The sequence below is a fragment of the Hemicordylus capensis genome, chromosome 1 (genome assembly GCF_027244095.1).
Source record: "Hemicordylus capensis ecotype Gifberg chromosome 1, rHemCap1.1.pri, whole genome shotgun sequence".
Taxonomy (NCBI): Eukaryota; Metazoa; Chordata; class Lepidosauria; order Squamata; family Cordylidae; genus Hemicordylus; species Hemicordylus capensis.
This window is the reverse complement of record NC_069657.1, coordinates 331661937-331684520: the sequence shown is the minus strand read 5'-3', so window position 1 is coordinate 331684520 and position 22584 is coordinate 331661937. Positions and strand designations below refer to the sequence as shown.

The 22584-nt window shown below is 44.0% G+C and overlaps 1 protein-coding gene across 7 annotated transcripts in view; it reads right to left on the bottom strand.

Annotated features, from left to right (window-relative positions):
• ARMC2 (armadillo repeat containing 2) overlaps positions 1 to 22584 on the bottom strand; it is an 85157-nt gene that overhangs the window by 20912 nt on the left and 41661 nt on the right. For all 7 annotated transcript variants that reach the window (XM_053297136.1, XM_053297320.1, XM_053296959.1 and 4 more), the window contains exons 11-14: positions 16981 to 17126; positions 10473 to 10572; positions 3589 to 3901; positions 1793 to 1915 (exon numbers count right to left, since the gene is read on the bottom strand). In XM_053297136.1, the coding sequence (XP_053153111.1) occupies positions 1793 to 1915; positions 3589 to 3901; positions 10473 to 10572; positions 16981 to 17126 (682 nt within the window). The remainder of the gene's footprint in view (positions 1 to 1792; positions 1916 to 3588; positions 3902 to 10472; positions 10573 to 16980; positions 17127 to 22584) is intronic.

The window sequence follows — 22584 nt, the reverse complement described above, 5'->3', positions numbered from 1 at the left end:
GGCCACAGAAATCACCATCAGCCAATTACAAAAAGCAACTTTACTGGGAACAGCCTATATTTTGCGACGATATCTATAATAACCAACAGTATTGATGATAAAATTCAGCCAGCCCAGGTCCCTTGGGAAGGACTCGATGTCTGGATAAAACAAACCAGTCAATAACACCTGTCTGACTGTGTAAACAGGAAATAATAATAAGCCCATATGTGGTAAATGACAAATTCAAGAAAATGGAATATGTGAAATCTGTTAATGGCTCCTTATCTAACCTTTTGAACAGATCACTTGACAGCATTGTTTTTCCATCTACAAAATGTAACACCATTTTCCGCCCGCCATTCCTCTGTGGAAATTCACAGGTTTATGCTATTCAATCACCTTTGGCTTGAGCCAAGTTGCTACTGCAGAACAGTTGACCAAAGTTACACAACTCAAACTGTTCACTGACTTTGCAGCTGCCAAGGTCAATGCTAGTTGGAATACAATAAGATTCATGAGTATCTGAGGTAAACTAACTCTGCTATTCTATCACAGTGATGAAAATGTGAGGATCCATTCCCTCAGCATTTCAATGTTTCAACATCAAAAACAATGTGTTTGCACCCATGTATAATATGCACATATCAGAAATAGTCAGAACACCCATTTCCAGGCCCATCCCATGTGTCACCAGAGTGATCACCTGAGATAGATCTATGGTTGTTATCAAAATCTTGAAGCTGATTCAGCTGTGCATACTGAAATTTCTTCCTCACTGCATCCAAGATACATTGAGCTTACTTAATCATGAATTCTCTTATGTAGCAAGGCAGCCAGTATATCCAGCAAAACTCCCCATCTATACATAATCTCTAATAGCAGCAACCCACAACATGAAGCTTTCTCCAGCTGTTTTCCAAGTGGATTGAGAAATCTCCCCATCCCTAGAGGTGATGGTATAGAAAAAGTGACCTGATCCATTTGGTGAGCCAGGGGACAAGAATGGCTCATGCCACTATGTACAGCATTTAGTGGCCTCCACGCACGTGATGCTTACCCTGATTCTTAGGCACAAGAGAGCTCTGAGAGGCCAGAGCTAAACTTCATGAATCAGCACCACTAATCATGACTGTCCTGGTGCTGTACTATGTGAGCTCCAGCCAAAAGTATCAGGGCGAGGAATAGCTTAGATGCTACAGCTACTCAGGTCACAGTGATATATGCCAACACTGCCATTTAATAGCAAGGACAGATAATTACATTCATTACTGACCATATATTAGAATCACTCCACACATTACATTTTACGTCGGTAAATTTAACAGACTTCTTGTGTGTATTTGCAAAAAACTTAAGTATTCAATGTTGATTTCACTACACAGTCACTGGAATAACATTAGACTGTCTCATAGTATATTTACAATGAACAGGTATTGAAATGAATTTGAGAGTCCGATTCCAATGTGCCTGTTTTAGCATATCAGTTTTTACTAGTCCCCAGAACATCCTGACTGACAGGAAGGTCCACAAAACGTCATCTTCATTTGCCTATCATGATTCCCCTAAGCTTTCCACTGTCTATGTCTAATTTATAATGAGGATAATCAGCAATGGCAGCTGTATGCCATTGTTCTATGCCAGTGGGATCTCCTTTGGTATCCATTACGTAATATTCTGAAAAATTAAATATGTAGGCAAGTCTCTGTTTTTATCAATATCAATTTTATTTCTCACTCAATGCTTCATAGGAAATATCAGCCTATTTTATATAAGAAAGATGAGAGATTAGTTTATCTTTAAAAATGCTTACGCTCTGCGATGTATAATTTCTGCTCCTGAATGACAGAATTCTTCACTTTGTAGTAGGATAAATTGTTGATTGTCGCTGTGGTATTAATAACCAGCTCCTCACATTCATTGACCGATTTATATTCTGGTGTTTTAGAAGAGAAGACATAGCAGCCTTTTGTCAAGACACTGACAATTTAATTCTGAAGTTCTTAACAACTTCAATGACCTTAAGACAACATTTTCCAAAGAAAACAAAAAGGAACCCCGCCCAAGTCAACTGTTATTAACAAGCAATGTCCAAAATTTCTGCAAAATTCTGCAGAATTTCACAGGAAGCAGCAGGGGCAGGGATGGGTATCCTCCCTGCTCCTTATAGGTAAAACCCTCCCCACCTCCTAGGAGTGCACAAATCCATTCATGCACAACCCTAGCTGCATTTACACAGCATCCATTAAGAATACACACACAAACACACTTGTATACATGTGCACAAGTTGTTCACACTGCCATCTCAATGAATGCTGCGTAAATGCAGCTAGGGATGTGCACAAACGGGTTCATGAACTCCTGGGAGGTATGGGGGGGTTACTTCTAAGGAGAAGAGGGGGTGCCCACCAACCCCCTGCCACCTCTAAAAAAAGTGACACGTATATGTGCACCGGTCACTGCCGGTACGACGCTGACCAGGGCTGCAAGGAGGTACGCAGCAGCAGCCCCGTGACCGTATTTTTAGAGACAGCACTGGTGGGGGAAAGGCGGGGGGGATGGGCACGCTCCCTGCTCCTTAAAAGATGACCCCCCCGCCTCGGAACCGGTGTGAACGCCAGATCTCCAAACCACTTTAAAAGACCACCGAACCAGTCCGTGCACATCCCTAAATGCAGCAAGACTGGGGTGGGGGCAGGGAAGGAAAGAGGTTTTCCAGACATGTTGCTAATCCCTATTTAGCACAACGTTTGATACCTGTTGGTCTGAATTGGTACTCACATTTACATATATATTAAAGTTGTGAACATCATAATGGAATGCACCCACAACTGATTAAAGGCCTTTGTGGAGTCCAACAAGTCAGCTTCATATAGATAGCTTATAATGTATGTCCCTTCCTAGACCCTTCACTGTACAACAGACACACACGCAGCACTCTGAAGTACACTGGGTGACATCCAGTTTCCCTTACTCCAGAGCGGCTCCTTGTTCAGAAGTAAGGGAAACTGGATGCCAGCCACTAATCCTGTGAGGTAAGGCAAGTTGAGAGATGATGGATGGACTCACTGGGATTGCCCAATGAGCTCCATGGCTTAGTAGATTTGAACCCAGGTCTCCTCAGTCCTAGTCTAATACTTTACAGCATGGGCTCTCGGATGAAAGGCTTTATACTTTCATATCTATCTATCTATCTATCTACACTAGCAAAACGTACCTGGGTTTCCGAGCATGGGAGCTGGGATTGGTAAGAGAGTATGGAGTGAATTGCTTTCTTCCCTCTCAAAAAGGGGGGGGAGGTAGAATTTGAGGTTAGGGAAAAGGAGATGACAAATGTCATGAGCTTTGGCTCATAGGAAGGTGGAAAAAGAGGGGATCAGATGAGCTTGGGCAGGGGTGGCTGATGGCAGTAAATGGGATTCGGTGAAGGAAGCATACTTGGGAAATAAGAAAGGTGCAACTTCCAGATGTACCCAAGATCGATAGTATTGTATATGTTAATGTTAGCAAAGTGACTTCAGCCTTCAGCATGCTTTATGTTCTTAATGGGAAACTCAAATAAAAGCGCTTCCTCCTTTAAAGATGAGATATTAAAAAGTCAGCTCTTACCTAGTACTGTAATAAGCAAGGCCACAATGTGATGGTTGGTTGCTAGATCTGAGCCTACTATAGGATGAATGGACAAATTAGCAATCACTCTTATAAGTTTGATGAGGACATCTTCTGCTTCAGAGGGATGCTTGAGGGCTTTTAAGTTGCCATCGTCTTTCCACAATTTATGGTTAGAGTCAGCTTCGCAATGAGTTTGGAATAGCGCTGCCAGGGTATTAATGCTTCCTTGCACTTCAAAAAACTGTTCCCGGGCCTGATCGTTCTTTGCTGTTAAATTGCCAAGAATGAAAATGATACGGACAACTAAATCCTGAAATTAAAAAAAGAGCAAACAATCCAGCTACAAGTTCATGCAGAGAATAGTTTATGAAAAGCAAATCTATAGTTCTGCAAAGGGGACTGGAAATCTGTTACAAAATTCTGATCAAATTCTGACCCCAGATTTGGAGGAAACCATGACAATTAAATTGTCTATTATTAATTGGTATAAAGCCAATTTAGTACAGATCTGCCCAGTGATTCATGGACAGGATGAGGTGGTTTTGGCTGCTTCTGTGGAAAACGCAGCAAATATAGACTGAGAGTGGAATGAGACCATCTCACAGAACAGCTTCCAGTCTCCATTCCCCATCCAAATCTCTCCATGCCTGCCACTGTGGAACTTTAAGAGGTCAAACAGGTTAACCTTTTTCTTTGACTGAGGCACAATACCTCTTGTTTAATATGTGTAACAGGTTTGTGTCATCAATACAAAATGTACACTTCATGGAATAAGAGGTATAATTCTCAAAAGGTTTTCTTTCTATATTCTATATACAAGCGCTATAAAGAAAACAACTAACGAACTTAACACACAGTATTTTTGACTTTCTAAATTTGGTTAGAATACATTAACCTTGCCAATCAGAACTTAGAGAAAAACAGCTTGTATAATGTTCAGTTAGACTGATATCTTTTGACGACCGTGATCTCATTCTCAACCCATCTGTTCTGATGACAGATTTTTTTAAAAAAATCCCCGAAGATTGTGCTTTCTTTAGTTTAGCAGATTTAAATGTAGTATCACAACTTCCTTCTGCTCTTCCACACAAGATAATTTTGGCCTGGACTCACAGGGCCAGTGCAGCCTCACATTAATGATCAGTTCAATCATCAGGACAGAAATGAAAAAATGTAGTGTGATCTGAGTAAGGCCCCATGTACGTGACCAATCATTCTGTGGTTGCATACATGGTTCTACCCAATCAAGGCTCACTGGGGGCAGAGGGAACATTGCCCCCCCTGCTTGCAGGCCCCACATTCTTGCCAGCCTCTCACCAAACATACATCTCTTCCTCTCTGTATATCTCCTACTTGCTCCTACTCTGTATATCTCCTTCTTGAATGTTGCGCTTGTATTTCCACTGCTTACCAGCAGATGGCCCTGGCTGTTGGTCTTTTTTCTAAATTATTTCGTAAAGCCATTTCCTCCTCTTAAGTATTTAATGGAATTTGTTGCCCCCAAATGACATAATTACCATACTTAGTCACTATCCAAATTGCATAGTTAGTGCGCCAGCACCAATCAGAATCTGCCTTTCTCCCCCACTCCCCACAAGGATGGGCAGAGGCTAGCCCTGCCCCTAACCAATCAGAAGTCAGAATAGCACCTATTCTGACCAACAGCCAGCAAACAAGGCCAGCTCAGTCATTTGATTTCCCAGGTCATTCTAGGCAGATTCTCTGGGGTGTCCTTCTTAGTAGACATTCTGGAGAGCTATGTGCAAAATGGAAGCACTCAGTCTACAAAAAAATGGAGTTCAGAAGGTAGGAGACATGATTACCTTTCTCCACCCTCCTCTTCTCCAGAGGGAAGCCAGCCCTTTTCTCCTCACTGAGCACCTCAACGAAGCACTCAGGAGCCATTGGATTTCTCCAGCATTTGCTTGGAGATCTTTTCTTTAATTAAAATAAAAATGCCACTAGCAAATCTTGGCAACATTCAGAGAGCTGGAGAATGAGGGTGCAAGTGAGAGATAATGGTGGATTGGCACTTCCTCTGGGGAGTGCTTTTACTAACAAGCAAATGAGCAAGCAGCCGCCTGCCTTCCCTCTTGTTCTGGGATTTTAAGCAAAGCCTCTTGCTAGTTCCCTTCTCTTTCTCTTAGTCTCTCACCTCCCTTGAGGGTGAAGGAGAGAATTATAGCTTCCAAATAAAACAAGGCATTTTAACTGAAATTACTAACTGGACAATTTTGGACTTATCCTGTTTGAAATGTGTGTCTTTAATGCAGAAATATTTGTTTTTATTTTTTAAGAATTCTGAGATTATTGCATTCCCTTAATGGGCAACCCAACAGGCACAGCTTGGAAATCAGGCCAATCCTAAAGAGTCAAGTAGCTCTACCACTCGATAGTCCTTATGCCAGTTTTTGTTTGCTGTTGGTTGGTTATTTTGTGTTACCTTTTTTCTTTTTGGTGAGTGGTAGTAGTATTGAAAGGAGAGATCCTCAGGGTAAGTTCTTTGGACAAGTGTTCCTATCTTCTTAAGTTTGTGATTTATATAGTTTGATTTTCAAATCTGATAAAGGAATCCTGATAAAGGATTCTCTCAAGTAAATGCTACATGGAACTGCAGCTAGTTCTATACAATTTATTCCAAATAAAGCCTAAATGAACTCATTGAGGCTTATTCCCAAGTAAATGCTGTGTGCATAGGATTGCAGCCTAAGGACATATCCCAGAAATGTTTATGTTGCAGAAAATGAGAAATGAGGTTTGCTTTTAAAAAATTATTTAAATATGTACTCTGTGTGCATATTTGTGAGAAGAAAGGAAGCTAGTGGGCTCCAGTGATGTAGCTGCAAATTCAGAAGTGCAGACGCTCTCTCCATAACAGCCCCACTGGCCATGCCCACCCCTACAGCCAGAGAAGCCGGAAACTACCGGTGCTCCATCCCTGTGCACCCACCCCATCCACTACACCCCTGGTGGGCTCTGTATGTGGCCAAATATACTGTGATTTCCTGTGTTAAGTGGTGTGAAAACACGTGTATGCAGGTGCTACCTGCAAATATGCAGGTAGATTACTCAAGATTATGCCCCCTTCCCCTCCCGATCTTATTAACCTAGTCCTGCATGGGGTGAGGAGGAGAGGGCTGTGATTGTAAGGAGGGGGCTAAAATTGAGGCAACAGAAGAAGGGATGGAGCTACTGAGAGAAAGAAGGGGCATGGGAACTTGAGAGAGAGTGAGTATGTTGCTACTTTCCACACTGATACCCACCATGAACCACTCTAAGGGCAATATTCCTTTACTCACAGTCAACCAAGGGGTGAATATAGCACTAAATAGCCAGCTGCCAAGTGCTGGTGTGAATGATGGAGGTTTTGGTTGATAAAAGTAAACAACTTTACAGATGGAGAAAACATGGGCTGGTTCTTTCTAACTTAGGGTTGGACCTCCCTACTATTATCTCTGCATATTGTTACCCCTGGTTCCCTTCCGTCCCTCTCCGCACACACCCCCTCCAGCCCCAAGAAGCAGCTGGCACCAATGGTTCTACCAAAGGTGCTATTATTTAGTAGAGTGCACTGAAATTATTAACTGTGGCACTCAGGGGATATAGAGTCTATCACCCATGTTATTTTTTATTGCCAATTTTATAGGGACGCTCACACCAAATTTATTGCACCCATTTTAACCATTTATCCTGGCCACACAGACCAATTTTATTTGGAAATTATGCTGTCAAATTTCAAACCTGTAATTTCAAGTAATGTGGCAAAGTTCTGTTTCGTAGCATCGAAGCTCTGCAAAGACTGTATTAGTAATTTGAACAGTTTGTAATTTTGTAAATTTCTTGAATTTTATTATTAATGTTATTGTTATTAATTGTTAATCTGGTCTGTGACCGTAATAAATATTCATTCACTCACTCACTCACTCAGGCATACATTTGTCCATGCTCTTATGCAAACAATATGGTATCCCAGCATTCCACTTGCTATGCAGTAGGACCTTGCAATTATTCTAGGCTACAACAGAACATTAGGACGACGACAGGATGAGGTGGACTCCTACCATTATATCATAGACACACAGAAAGGCATTAATAGAGACTGGCATTATCTTAGTGGAATGAATGTCTGGATTGTGTACAGGCCAGAGTATGTACATACTCTGTCAAGACTGCGTACACAACAGAATATTCCAATATGTTTCTTTCAGGACAAGAAAAACAAACACTTTAAGTATGAATTCTATAAAAAGCAAGCATACCTGTTAAGCCTCTCAAAACTATATTTCTTTGGGAGGGATACTCAGAGGTATCTAACTATTTCATCAGAAGTAACATCTGATCTTCTAAGTCATTTCAGGGCAGTATCTTGTCCTTAAGTGTCCTTTGATTGGTGTCATGAACTCTCTATTTCATTTTAATGAGCTGTTATTTAATAGCTGCTATTTATGCTGTTATTGAAACAATTTCTGGCTCTTAAATGGTTTTGTCTAGTATATGTAGACAGAGCAAACAGCAACAAAAAATGGACATAATCTAGCCAAATTTAAGATCTTCTAAGTCCCCTTGATTTCAGAGGGAAAGATTTAAGCACATGCTTTACTCCCCACTGAAATTACTGGGATGTGATATTTCTAATTACAGCTGGATCATGCCCACCAGTTCCTTCATAATCAGTAGTACTGTGTATGTGTCAAGGGAATGAGGTTAGGTACTGCTGAAATCAGAGGCATCTGGTTTCCATATGTTGCTGTGGGTGTCAGTCATTCACAGGAAAAAGATGGACACAATCCAGCACATAGTTATTATGCTTAAGATGTATGTTTTGCTGCTCCCCATTGCCCTGACTCTGCCCGAAATTCGAAGAGATCCTTATTTTTGAATCTGTTTTTGAGGGACAGTAAAAGATGAAGTAACTGAATGGCAGGAAGTAAAATGTTTAAAAAATAAAATGCAAGAAGTATCTGCCATGATATCTTAACTAGATAAACAAACATTGACAAGCAATGAGAGCTGAGAGGATTGATCACTTGAGGCTTTTCCCCAGTGATGATAGAATGATGTGCTCCATTACATGGGTAGGAAAACACTAACCCAAACATGGAAGCTTTAAAGGGAGAGGAGGGAGAAGCTTTAAAGGGAGAAATTGGTGAGCTGAAGACTAGGCTCTCCTTGGTTCTGCTCATGCACACAGCATTAAACCAAAGTTTAATGCTACATATGCATGAAACCACTGCACTTGGCTCAATTTCCATAGGGAATTTGTATAGACTTGAACGTTGATCTATTATCTTCATAATGCAGATGTGGTGACTTCCCTAAGGCCAACTACTAAGTTCAGAACAGAGCAGAGAATTAAATCATGGACGAATCTCTTAGCCACTGTGGTTCACAGATCTCAGGAAACATATTGTTGTAACTCTTACCACAATCTGAGGGTTTACTACCCTCCTACAGATCTGCGGCATACACACAGCCCAGAGTCAAGGCTGTTTATATTGATAACCATTTACAGCGGAGAAAATTAGTTCTATTATAAAACACACTTATACTATGTCAGGCCACTGCTCTGTCTAGCTCAGTCCTGCCTATACTGATTGGCAGTATCTCTATAAGGTTTCAGACAGGGATCCTTCCCAGCTATACCTAGAGATGCTAGGGATTGAACCTGGGCCTTCAGCATGCCAAGCGGGAGCTCTATCATCAAGCTATGACCCCTTCGTACTTGCTTGGATATTTACTATCCAATAGGCAGAGGAGAAATCATGGATTGGTATCTTGATTTTAAACATGGTGGCCCATATCTTCTCTAGTGCTATGAGGGCGGGGAAAAGCTTCTGCCCTTGCAGAGCGGTTGGAGCCTACTGTGTTGGTGTTGAAGCCTTGCTCTGCAGTCCAATGGGGTGGTGGCAGTGGAGGAAACCATTTTCACTTCTCTTCTCTCCTCTCCCCTCCCTCCAAAAGCCCTTTTCACTACAGGAATAGTTCCCTAAGAGTTGTGCACTGAGAGAAAGCAAAATTCGATGTAGTGAGGCTTACTTCTGAGTAAAGATGCCTAGGATGAGGCTGCCTATAATCTAAAGAAAGGGAGAAGGAATATAAGGGGTATGGGCTATAAGCAAGAAAAGGCATAGGAAGGATCTATTAAGATGACCACAGGTAATTAGATTACTTGCCATCACCAAGATCCCCTTTTTATACCTCCAATAAATGCAATTTTGCTGAACTTCATTGGACTTATGACAAAATATGTCAATTAGTTGCAACTTTTGGAGTTTGGCCTTCCCTTTTCCCCTTTTGACCATTTCGGGGTTATCAAGGCTTTGTGCCGCTCACCACTGCCATCCCCAGCCCATGTAGCACTACATGGCAACTTACTTGCAGGTTTGGCATTCTGTAAACCGGGTTTTCTGATGGAACAGCCTAGGCTGTCCAGAGACTGGACACCAGATGTCTCAAACGGTAGCCCTCCAGCTGTAGTTGGACTATAACTCCCATCATCCTCAGCCACAATCACCAGTAGCTAGGGATGATGGGAGCTGTAGCCCAACATCTGCAGGAGGGCCAGTTTGAGACCCCTGCAGCACACAGTGCCCACATCTAATTTAACATCTTCTGGGAGTGGGGGAGCAAGGCTTCAAAAACAATTCAAAATGTGCCAGCTAAGAAGAGAGCAGTTAATCAACTGTCTATCCTTCCTGTTGCCCTGAACAATTAGTCTAAGCCGAGTCAATTTCAATAATTTACTACTTAGAAATGCTGTCAACCATTTAAAATTTTTATCTTGTAAATGCACATGAAAGTAGGTCACTGAAAATGGGCTCACAAGCCCACAGACACATCAGAGGATTAACATATAAAAAGCAGGAGATGAAAAAACTGACCTGCTTCTTTGGGTGTTTGTTTAGCAAGGCTAAAAATACAACGTAACATCTGGAACAATCTGCCAAAGCTGTACAGCAGTCATTAAAGGACGAAAGTTTGCTATGGGTTTAAAAAAAACCAAACAACCATAAGTCGAAGAACTTTGTTTTAGTGAGTCCCCCCTGCCAAAGTGAAGTCATTCTTTCCATTTTAAGTATTTGTTGTTATACATACTGAAAGGCCAGTACTTTCCATTTTAGTGCGGTTCTATAAGGACAGTGTAAAGCAGGGATTCTCAACGTGTGGGTCCCCAGATGTAATTGAACTTCAGCTCCCATAATTCCCAACCAAAGGCCACTAGGGCTGGGGATTATGGGAGTTGAAGTCCAATAACATCTGGGGACCCACACGTTGAGAAACCCTGGTGTAAAGAAATGGCCCAATTTAGATGCAACACTAAACCATGATTTAGCACTAAATGAACAAGCAAAAAAAGCAGCAGGCTTGCTTGCTTCCCTTTTGTGAGCGAGAGTGAACATTTTGCTTTCACTTTAAGAACAAACCACAGCTTCCCATCATGTACAAATTCAGAACAGTGCAATCTGTTTACTAATTATAAGCAGGGAATCAAACCATGGTTCCCTTAGGCTCATTTGTGTAGTACTAAACTATGGCTTAGTGTTACATCTGAACCAGGCTTGCTTATTTATTTATTTGATTTGTATACCGCTCTTCCAAAATGGCTCAGGGTGGTTTACAACAGAATAAAAACAAGTAAAACTGGTTAACAATTAAAATCAAAACTATAAAAACAGAATAAAACCAATTAAACATTCAAACAGCTAAAAACCCTGGAGAACTAGGGCAAACATTAAAACAATTAAAAACCCTGAAAGGCCAGGCCAAACAGATGGGTTTTAAGGGCTCTCTTGAAGGTCAGTAAGGAATTAAGATTGCGAATTTCTGCTGGGAGTGCATTCCACAGCCCGGGAGCAGCTACAGAGAAGGCCCTCCACCAAATGAACCAGTGGTAACTGGAGACAGACCTCCTCAGATGACCTTAACGTGTAGTGGGGATAAAAGAAGGCGCTCTCTAAGATATCTTGGGCCCAAGCCATTCAGGGCTTTAAAGGTAATAACCAGCATTTTGTATTTTGCCCGGAAACATATCGGAAGCCAGTATAACTGTTTCAAAACAGGCATAATATGGTCTCTCTGGGTTGCCCCAGAGACCTATCTGGCTGCCGCATTCTGAACTAACTGAAGTTTCCAGACTACGTACAAACACAGTCCCACGTAGAGCGCATTACAATAGTCAAGCAAATAGTCAAGGTTACCAGCTGATGCACCACTGTTTTGAGGTCATCCTCTTCAAGGAATGGGCGCAGCTGTCGAATCAGCTGAAGCTGATATCCACCTGAGATACCAGGGTGAGGCCTGGGTCCAGGAGTACTCCCAAGCTGCGCACCTGCTCCTTCTGGGGGAGTGTAACCCCATCCAGCACAGGAAGATCTAACTCACCCCTCAGATTCTGAGCCCCCACAATGAGCACCTCTGTCTTGCTTGGATTCAGCTTCAATTTATCTCTCATCCAGTCCATTACTGCCGGTAGGCAGGCATTTAGAGAATGAGTGCCATTTCCTGAAGATGAAAAGGAGAAGTAGATTTGGATGTCATCAACATACTGATAACACCCAGCACTAAACCTCCTGATGACCTCACCCAGCAGTTTCATGTAGATGTTAAAAAGCATTGGTGACAGAATGGAGTCCTGAGGGACTCCATATAACAGCTCCTGTTTTGAGGAGCAACTGTCACCAAGCTCCACCATCTGGAATCTACCTGAGAGATAGGAGCAGAACCATTGCAAAGCAGTGCCCCATATCCACAACTCCCCCAGGCGATCCAGAAGGATACCATGGTCGATGGTATCGAACGCCGCCTAGAGATCCAGAAGAACCAGCAGAGTCACACTCCCTCTGTCGATTCCTCAGTAAAGGTCATCCATCAGGCCGACCAAGGCTGTCTCAACCCCATAGCCAGTTCTAAAGCCAGTTTGAAATGGGTCTAGATAATCAGTTTCCTCCAAGACTGCTAATGACAATGAGCTGTAATGAATAGTTTATTCTATTGCATGGCAGTAATAACTGAAAAGACGATTCCGATTTATCTTCAAATACAAGATATATGTATTCCTATCACAAGATGCCAGGGATTGAACCTGGAACCTTGTGCACACAAAGCATGCGCTCTGTCACTGAACTATGGCCCTTCCCCTTAATTTCAACATTGATGTGACATATTAGCAAGCATTTAAGAGGATCATTTTGTGATCTCACTCAGTTCTCTTTCCCCCTCCGTGTTGGAGGTATTTGTAGATTTCTGCGTTTATTATGAATCCAAATGACATGACTCTGGCTTATATATCTATATCTATATCTATAATATTGCCGTGTGTGTGTGTGCACGCGCGCAAGTGCGTGTGTGTGTGTGTGTGTGTGTGTGTGTGTGTGTGTGTGTGTGTGGCTATCTATCTACCTACCTACCTACCTACCAGAGTGATCTATCTATCTCCTTAGAGCGAAGCCAGAGTGATATCCTTTGGATTCATAATAAATGCAGAAAACTACAAATACCTCCAACAAGGAGGGAAACAAGAGAAGCAATGAGATCAGAAAATGATCCTCCTAAATGCTTGCTAATATGTCACATCAACATTGAAATTAAGGGGAAAGGCCATAGCTCAGTGATAGAGCGCATGCTTCGTGTGCACAAGGTTCCAGGTTCAATCCCTGGCATCTAAAGGAAGGGTTGGGAAATATCCTCATCTGAAACCCTAGAGAACTGATCTAGATGAACCAATGGAGTCAGTATAAGGCAACTTCCCATATTCAAAATTCAGTTCAACAGTCTGTTTGGGCCCTCCTGGTCAGGTTGCCAATATTCATAGTCTGGATTGCAGAAAGGAAAGACAGGCGGAGATGGGGAAAGAAACAGGAAGAGGGAATTCTGAACAGCAGTGGTGGCAGAGATGAAGAAGAGTGGTTACTGCAGGAAAAACAGGTTGCTCACCTGTAATGGATGATCTGGTAGTGATCCGTTGACATCCATTAGAATGGGTTCTGCACCTGCGCGGAAGCCTCTCAATGTTAAGTTCCACAGCTCCTTTTCGGCGCCTGCGTCCTGCATGGCTATTTAAGGTGGGAGGAAGCACAGGCACCTCAGTTCCTTGGAGACCGCCGAAACAGTTGAGAAATCTGATGTAGCAGGTAAGTTCTGCTATCAAAAGGTAAGTACTACCGCGGAGGGGAGGTTCGGGAGTGTCTAATGGATGTAAACAGATCACTACCAGATCATTAGTTACAGGTGAGCAATCTGTTTATCTGGTTCGTGATCCATTGAATCCATTAGAATGGGTGTTTAGTTAGCTTCATAAAGGAGGAGGGAGCAGTAGAGTTATTGCAACACCCTTTTGAGGACACCTCTCCCAAAATTCGCCTCTGTTGCAGAATGTAAGTCAATAGCATAATGTTTTACAAAAGGCTGTTCATAAGAACAAGTGGCAGCCTTACAGATGTGATATGCCAGACAGGATATGATATGCCAGACAGGTGAGCTGCAGATGCACTGTAAGCCCTAGTCAAATGTGCTTTTATGGACTTAGGAGGCAGTACCTTCTGCAGATTGTAGACCAGTAGGATAGTTTGCACAAGCCAGTGGGAGAGTCTTTGTCGGGACAGGGCTTGTCCAATGGTTCTTCATTTGTAGGACACGAACAGTCTCTTTGACTTTCTCAATGTCTTAGTCTTGTAAAGATAAAACAGAAGTGCTCTACTCACGTCCAAGAAATGCAGAGCTTTTTCTAAAGGCGTGCTTGGAGAGTTAAAGATGGAAATCTGTCACAATCTTCAGTAAGAAAGTAATGTCAGGGCGTAAGAGTACTTTATCTGGGTAAAAGCGGGTGTAAGGTACATCCATCCGAAGAGCTGTAAGCTCGCTTACCCTACGAGCAGTAGTAATTGCCACCAAAAAGGCCATTTTCAAGGATGTTAATTTTAGACTAGTTGATCTCAGAGGCTCGAAGGGCGATTCAGTTAAGGCTGAAAGGACCAGAGAGATACTCCACTGTTCTATTCGTTGCCGTATAGGTGGATAAAGGTTAGTGAGGCCCTTCAAGAAGCTTTTGCATGCAGGATGGGAGAAAACCATTTTGCCATCCCATCCAGGGTGTTTGGAAGAGAGTGCAGCAAGGTGCACCTTAATAGACACATTGGAGAGTTTAGACGTTTTTAGCATGGTAAGGTAGAGGAGGACTTGTCGGATGGAGGCTTTAAAGGGATGGAAGCTGCATTCCGCAGTGTAGGAAGTGAACAGTCTCCACTTGCTAGCATAGTTCTTTCTAGTGGAGGGCTTTTGCTGATTCAGGAGGATTACTTAGTAATCGATCTTCCAAGCTGTCAGTTGCAAGATGAGAACCTCTGAGTGCAGAACTTGACCTCTGTCCTGTATCAAAGATCTGGACACTTTGGAAGTCTTTTGTAGGTGTGAGAGGACAGTCTGAGTATATGTGGAAACCACGCCTGGTAGGACCACCATGGCGTGATCAGAATTTATCTTACATGTTCTGTCAGAATTTTTGCCACTACCCTGTTCACCAGAGGTAACGGGGGAAACATGTAAATCAGATGTTGTGACCAGTCCATCTGGAAGGCATCTCCCAAGGACCAAGGGTCGTGGCCGGCCCTCGAGCAGTAGCATTTGCATTTTGCATTCTGCGCTGTAGCAAAGAAATCTATCTCTGGGAATCCCCATAGGTCGAATATCGGCCAGAGGTAAAGGTTGTTCAATTCCCATTCGTAACTGGTTTCTATCGAAAACGAGCAACTCAAGCCATCTGCCAGAACGTTCTCCATCCCCTTGATGTGGATGGCCACAGGGGTGATGCTGTTCTTGATGCACCAGTGCCAAAGTTGAATGTTCAGTGCACAAAGTGACCTGGAGACAGTTCCACCCTGCCGGTTGATGTAGGCGATCACAGTGGTGTTGTCCAACTATAGCTGTACTATCCAGCCTCTGAGCATAGACGTGGTTAGAACATCATCATAGATAGAAGCCCTCAAACGAAGCTCACAATTTCTCCACGTTTGTTTGGAGAAGCATTGACAAATTTTGCATGTTGGCGTGTTATGGGCTCCCCGCAGACACAACAGGCATAAATTATGGGCATCCTGTGAGGGCAATTTTGCTCTACACTTTTCACAGCATTTAAAAGTTTGCTTTTGCTTTGGGGTATCCATATTCCCCTGAAGTGGGATCAAAATGCACAAATCAACAGAGACCATCCGTTACTCACAAATTGTCGTCTTAGCACAGTCCAAGGTCAAAAATGCCAAGTATCAGTCCAATCAGTCGCCAAACAGAAAGGTAGAGCAAAAAACGTTAATCAAAGTACATCCCAAGGTTGTAATAGCCGGGAGAAGACAGCAGAACATCAGAAGAGAATGCTAAGAGCAAAGGAACCAGAACGAGGAACCAAAGAAACCAAGTTAACCAATCTCTATGGCAGAACCATAACTTTGTTATGGCGGAACAAAGGAACTGAGGTGCCTACACTTCCTCCTGCCTTAAATAGCCACATGGTCACATGGTGCAGGGCGCAGGCACCGAAAAGGAGCTTTGGAACTCAGCACCAAGAGGCTTCCGCACAGGCGCAGAACCCATTATAATGGATTCAATGGATCACACCCCAGATCAGAAGCTAAAAGGGTTTTCAAGTGAAGAGGGAAGGAAAAGCAACAGTAGCTGTGGGGGAAAGAGGCAGACGTGGGCAAGTTTAGGGCTCTGAACTATTCTTCTAAGGAGTTGCCATATATCGAGTCAAATTAGACCTGTACCATCTGTTCTCATTGACTGTGGCTCCTAAAGGCCCCAGGCAGATGTTTTTCTGTGGCTTGCTAGCCAACATCCCTTTTTAAGTCATGATGACAGAACTTTAAAAATGTCCATAGCCAGTGTTCTCTGCTTTCCCTAGAGTGGTTTTCTACGTAGTTCTTAGGCTTTAAAATGCTGGACATTGCTATATAAAGGCAAAAAACCTACAATGATTTGCTTAAGAACCCAGGGAGATAGCACAGGTTCATTGTGTGTAACAAGGGCCTATTATGGATTATGCAAGGCAAACAAATGTTTTAGAGATGACAGCTGGGAAATCCAGCTCATGGCTCATATATTCACAACACTCAGTGATGAGAGTTTGGCCCCAGTCTGTTTTAGTGTATCATGTGGTATCTGTTGGCATATACTTTATAGTTTGAACTGGAAAAGAGAACTTTTGCCCATTAAAGCAAGATCCATCATAATATTTCAGGGGTTAAAATGACACACAAACACTAGGCGGGGCAAGAGTTTCAAAAGAGCATAAACCAGCATCTCCATGGGGCCACTGACTTCAACAGATAATGAAACAGCTTCTGAAAGTGCATGCGCAAGGGTCAAAACTCTATTGAAACTTTAAAAAAAGGAAATTACCTGAATATTCTGGCCACGTTGGTACATACATCCTTGTCACTCAAACGTTTCTCCAGCATCAGATACAGCTCTGGAACTGCTCCATTGTCCAAGAGTTTGCATCTTGACTGTGGCAAATCAACCAAGTTTCGCAAAGTGGCAGTTAACTGTAGAAAAAGTATTTAAAGATGAATAGACCGTAAAGTTATTATGAATTCCAGACACTTCTGAAAATTTAACAAGGTTAGATCTAGCCTAAGTCTCCTTTGATGGCAGTCTTATGAAATTCTGCAGATGTGTAGGGTATGGATTATTTAAGCACTGGAATATGAAACAATGATAGTGTCTTAATTTTTCAAAACGAGGTCAGTAAAGGTCATATTTCTCTTCCTATATTAAAAGTGGACTAATAGTTTCTTCCTTTACTGGAGATGTAAAACTGTTTGCTTTAGAACAAAGAACTTTAGCCTGCCTGTTCTTCTCTAGTGCTGGAACAACTATACAGGCCTGTGACAAGCCTTTCCTTGTCACAAAATTCTAGAGTGGGAAGTGCTGGACAGCCCAAATTGCTCCTGGACACAAGAGATTATGCAGATCAATTTCAGTCTAACTTCTTCCCAAGATTTAGGATCAAGACAACCTTTGCTGGCAGAGAGACAGAGGATGTGTAAAAACAGGTTGCTCACCTGTAACTGATGATCTGGTGGAGATCCATCGACATCCATAAGAATGGGCTCTGCGCCTGCGCAGGAGACCATGCAGTAGCCATGCCGCAGCTTGTCGAGGTGTCCAAGCCACGCCCCCACGTGTGCAGCATGCTATTTAAGGGGCAGCTGGACATCCTGTTCCTCAGTTCTTGGACGACCACTGAGGAGGACGACCATCCAGTCCAACAGGTGAGTTCGTAAGTTGACACGGTGATCCATGAGCAATGGTGAACACACACGTATGCACACTGCAAAGCACTACTGCAGAGGGGTGGTTCGGAAGGGTCTTATGGATGTCAATGGATCTCCACCAGATCATCAGTTACAGGTGAGCAACCTGTTTATCTGGATTGAGATCCATAAGAATGGGCGATTAGCAAGCTCCCTAAGGAGGAGGGTGCAGACGTGCTATTGCAAAACCCTTTTAAGAACACTTCTCCCGAAGTTCGCTTCTGCAGCAGAGTGCACATCTATGGCATAGTGCTTAATGAAAGGCATCTCCGAGGACCATGTCACTGCTTTACAGATGTCCAGGAAGGTGATCCCCGAGAGGTGTGCTGCCGAGGAAGCATAGGCCCGAGTACAGTGGGCCTTGATGACTGCTGGTGGAGACTTGTTCTGGAGCTGGTACATAAGTATGATTAGCTCAACTAGCCACCTTGACAGACGCTGTCTGGAAATACAGGAGCCCTTGGTAGAGCTCTTGTCTACCACAAAGAGATGTGGCATAGCTCGGAACCCCTTAGTGATGTCTAGCTAGTATAGGAGTTATCGATACACATCTAGGGAGTGCATGGCACGTTCCAAACTTGTTAACGGCTCTCTGAAGAAGGTTGGGAGGACAATGTCCTGGTTCAGGTGGAAGTCAGAGACAACCTTCGGAAGAAAGGATGGGTCCAAACGCATGAGGACCTTATCCGCATCAAACCTTGTATATGGAGAGTCTATTCTTAGAGCTGTCAGCTCGCTCACCCGCCGTGCTGTGGTGATCGCCACGAGGAAAGCTGTCTTTAGGGAGACTAGCTGCAAGGATGACATAGTCATAGGCTTGAAAGGAGATTTTGTCAATGATGACAGTACCAAAGACAGGCTCCAGGGCTCAACCAGAGCCTTGATGGTGGGAAGACGTTAGTGAGGCCCTTCATAAAAGCCTGGCATTGTGGGTGTGAGAACAAAGACCTGCCCTCGCAACCAACGTGCTTTGAGGAGAGAGCGGCTAAGTGGACTTTCAAGGAAATATTAGCCAAGCCTTGAGATTTCAGCTTAGACAAATACAGGAGTACGTTTTGGACAGAAGCACGTCTAGGCAAAAAACTTTGGGTCTTGGCATATGTCTTAAACTGGAGCCACTTTCCCAGGTAGTTCCATCTAGTAGAGGGTTTCCGTTGGTTTAGTAGAATCTTATCTAGAAGCTTATTTGCCAGGCGGTCAGATGAAGGGTGTTGATGTGTGGGTGTAAGATGTGTCCGTTGTCCTGGGAGAGGAGAACTGGCACCTGTGGCAGATGGTGGTATCGATTCTCCGACAGTCTGCATACCTGTGGAAACCAAGGTTGCCTTGGCCACTACGGCATCACAAGGATGCAGCAAGTTGGTTCGGGAGATAAGCCACCACCCTGGCAATCAGTGGTTGAGGTGGAAACATGTAAAGCGTTTCCCTCAACCAGTTTAGTTGGAAGGTATCTCCCAAGGACAAGGGGTCGTGTCCCACCCTGGAGCAGAAGCGGTCGCATTTTGCATTCCTGGAGGTTGCAAATAGGTCTATCGTTGGCTGCATCCAATGATGGAACAGGGGGACTATGTATCGTGAGTCGAGCTCCCACTCGTGGTGTTGGTCCTGGAGAAACACACGGCTCAGTTCGTCTGCCAAGACATTCTCCAGGCCTCTGATGTGAAGCGCCACTGGTGAAACATGGTGTCGGATGCACCAGTGCCACAGTTGAACACTGAGAGCGCTTAATGTCAGAGACACAGTTCCACCTTGGCGGCTGATATAGGCCTGAGCCATCGTATTGTTGAGGTATATCTGCACAACCTTGCCCTTTATGAGCGGCAGAAATCTTCAAAATGCTTAGAAAACTGCAAGGAGTTCCAGGAAGTTGATACGCAGACAACTTTGCTGCTCTATCCACTGTCCCTGAATTTTGCGACCTTTGCAGTGAGCCCCCCAGCCCTGCAGAGAGGCATTTGTTGTGATCCAGACAGATGGTAATGGTGTTTAGAAGGGTACACCCTCCAGTAGGTTCCTGCACTCTGACCACCATGACAGTGATCTCAGAATCTGCAGTGGAAGAAGTAGGCTTCTCCGCTGGCTGTCCACAGTTGGGCAGAATTATTGATAGAAACCACAAATGGAGCTTCGCATCTTCAGCCAAGTGTAGTGGATTACCATATTGCAAGACACCATCAGGCCTAGAAGTCATTGGACAGACTGTGCCGGCTGCAATGGGTGACCTTGAAAGTGTGTTACTAGGCTCCGAATACAGAGGTAGTGTTCCTCTGGTAAGAATGCCCTTTGGTTTGTAGTGTCCAACATGGCCCCTACACCGTTCCAGATGTGACTTCTTCCAGTTGACCTGGATGCCAAGGTTTTGGAGAAGGGTCAATGCATACTGGATTTGCGAAACTAACTCGCTTTTGTGTTGGGATGTCAGGAGCCAGTCATCTAAATAGGCGTAAATGGAGATTCCATGTGTCTGCAAGTGAGCGATCACCACCGCCATGCATTTGGTGAAAACCCTTGGGGTGGTGGACAGACCGAACAGCAATACATTGTATTGGTACACTCGGTTGCCTATGGTAAACCGTAGGTACTTTCTGTGACCTGGCCTGATCCTGACATGGAAATAGGCATCTTTTAGATCCAGCATCGCAAGCCACTTCTCCCCCTGGGGGAGTGGCAGTATTTGATGCAATGCCATCATTTGAAATTTCCTGACTCGTATGAACTTGTTCAGGCCGTGCAGGTCCATAATGGGGCATATTCCACCATCCGGTTTTGGAATTTGAAAATAGCAGGAATAGAAACCCTCCCGCCTGGCCACCATGGCACCAGAGTAATTGCTTTCTTCTCCAGCAGTTCCTTTACTTCCTCCTGTAATGTGACAGATGGAGGAGTGAATCTCATTCCCGTGAACCATGGCAGCTACCTGAATTCTATGGCATAGCCGAAAAATATTATCTTCAGAACCCAGCGGTCAGATGTTATGTTGTGACATGCAGGGGCATGGCTTGCCAATCTGCTGGATGGAGACTGCATTATCAGATTGATAGTGTACTCCGTTGTTTGAGATGTTGGGGCCCATGCAGGCGGAAATGGGGAGAAGAGTGGTGCCAGTGGACGGACGTCTCTCAAAGATGCTTCTGGGCATCTGATGTCTTGGTCGTACGGGTTTGTGTCTGCTTCCCTCTGTTTGGGAAATTCCGCTTGTGGTACGAGTTGTATTGCTGTCTATAGTCATGGTGATCTTGCTGGCGGTAGGAAGGCCGCTATTTTGAATACGGAGCGCAGGATCTTGGCATATAAGATGACATCGTTGGCTATGCCGTGAAAGTCTTTGCCGTAAATTTTGATTTTTTCATTTGCTCCATGGTACTGTCAGTTGTACCACTGAAGAGACCAGAGCCATCAAATGGAAGTCCTTCAATCTTGTCTTTCATGCCTGATTGGAGGTTTGTAGAACTCAGCCAGGCATGTCTGCGCAGGGTTATGCCTGCAGTCAGAGACCTGGATTCTGACTCAGCCAGATGTTTGGCTATGCTCAGCTGCTGCCTGGTCAGTTCTGCTGAGCACTCGTGTCTGTTGAAACTTACGTTTGAAGTCCTCAGGGGTCACTGAGTCCAAGTCGGATAGCAGAGTCTACCAGATACTATGTTCATATTTGGCTGTACAAGCAGCATAATTTGCCACCTTGATGGACAAACAGTAGGTAAAGTAGACCTTACGACCCAACAGATCCAACTTCCTGCCTTCCCTCTCTGGTGGAACTACATGTTGTTTCCCTGCCTTGGACGCAGTTGCACAATCAATTACTAGGGAATTGGGTGCTGGGTGCTTTAAAAGATAGGTATTGTCTTTGTTTTGTATCCTGTACAAACTCTCAAGGTGCTCTGCAGTAGGGGTTGAGGTGTGAAAAACCTCCCACGTGCATTTTGCTGCCCTAGTAATTACAGGGAGCATGGGTAGGGCCACTGTGCTTTGTGTTTTAAGCATGAAATTGTAGACCGGGATGTCTATTGTCTGCAATTCAGACCTCAAGTCTAGTCCTAACACCTCTGCCATGGCACGGACATGTCAGTAGTATGTTTTCATTTCTTTGTTTGGTGAAACATAGGTTGATGGGGCCACGTCAGTAGGGGGCTCCACCAAAGAATCTTCCCGCTCTGGGTCGGATTCAAAATCTGAGGAGCCATAGTGTTCTGAAGCTGAACCACTGGGAGACTATGGGACGGCTGTTTGAGTGTGTCCACAACTCCACTGTGGACAGAGGTGTCGCCTTAGTGGCAACAGTGCGGGGAGATGGGCCTGTTGTTTGTACTGCCCCCTGTGCTGTTGGCAACGGACTTGTCTGGGACGCTGTGGTAGACAATGGCCTCGAGGAAGTGACTGACACAACTGTGGATGGTGGGATATACAGCTTCCATGGTTGCTGGTAAGGCGTGCCTGGAGAACAGAACCCTAGGTTGGGGTCTGACTCTTCAGCTGTTGTTGACGGTACATGTGCATAACCACAAGTGTGCCATGGAAGGGGGCTATGCAGGTGTTCGGTAGTGAGTGACACGGGTTGCATACTCACGGTGGCAGGAGCCCCTTCTTCTGTGGGTAAGAAGCCCTTGAAGGTGGATGTTGATGGGGTACTTGAAGAGGAGTCTAAAATGGACAGAATTGTGTGTGTCGTAGCAGGATTAAGCCTGGCTTT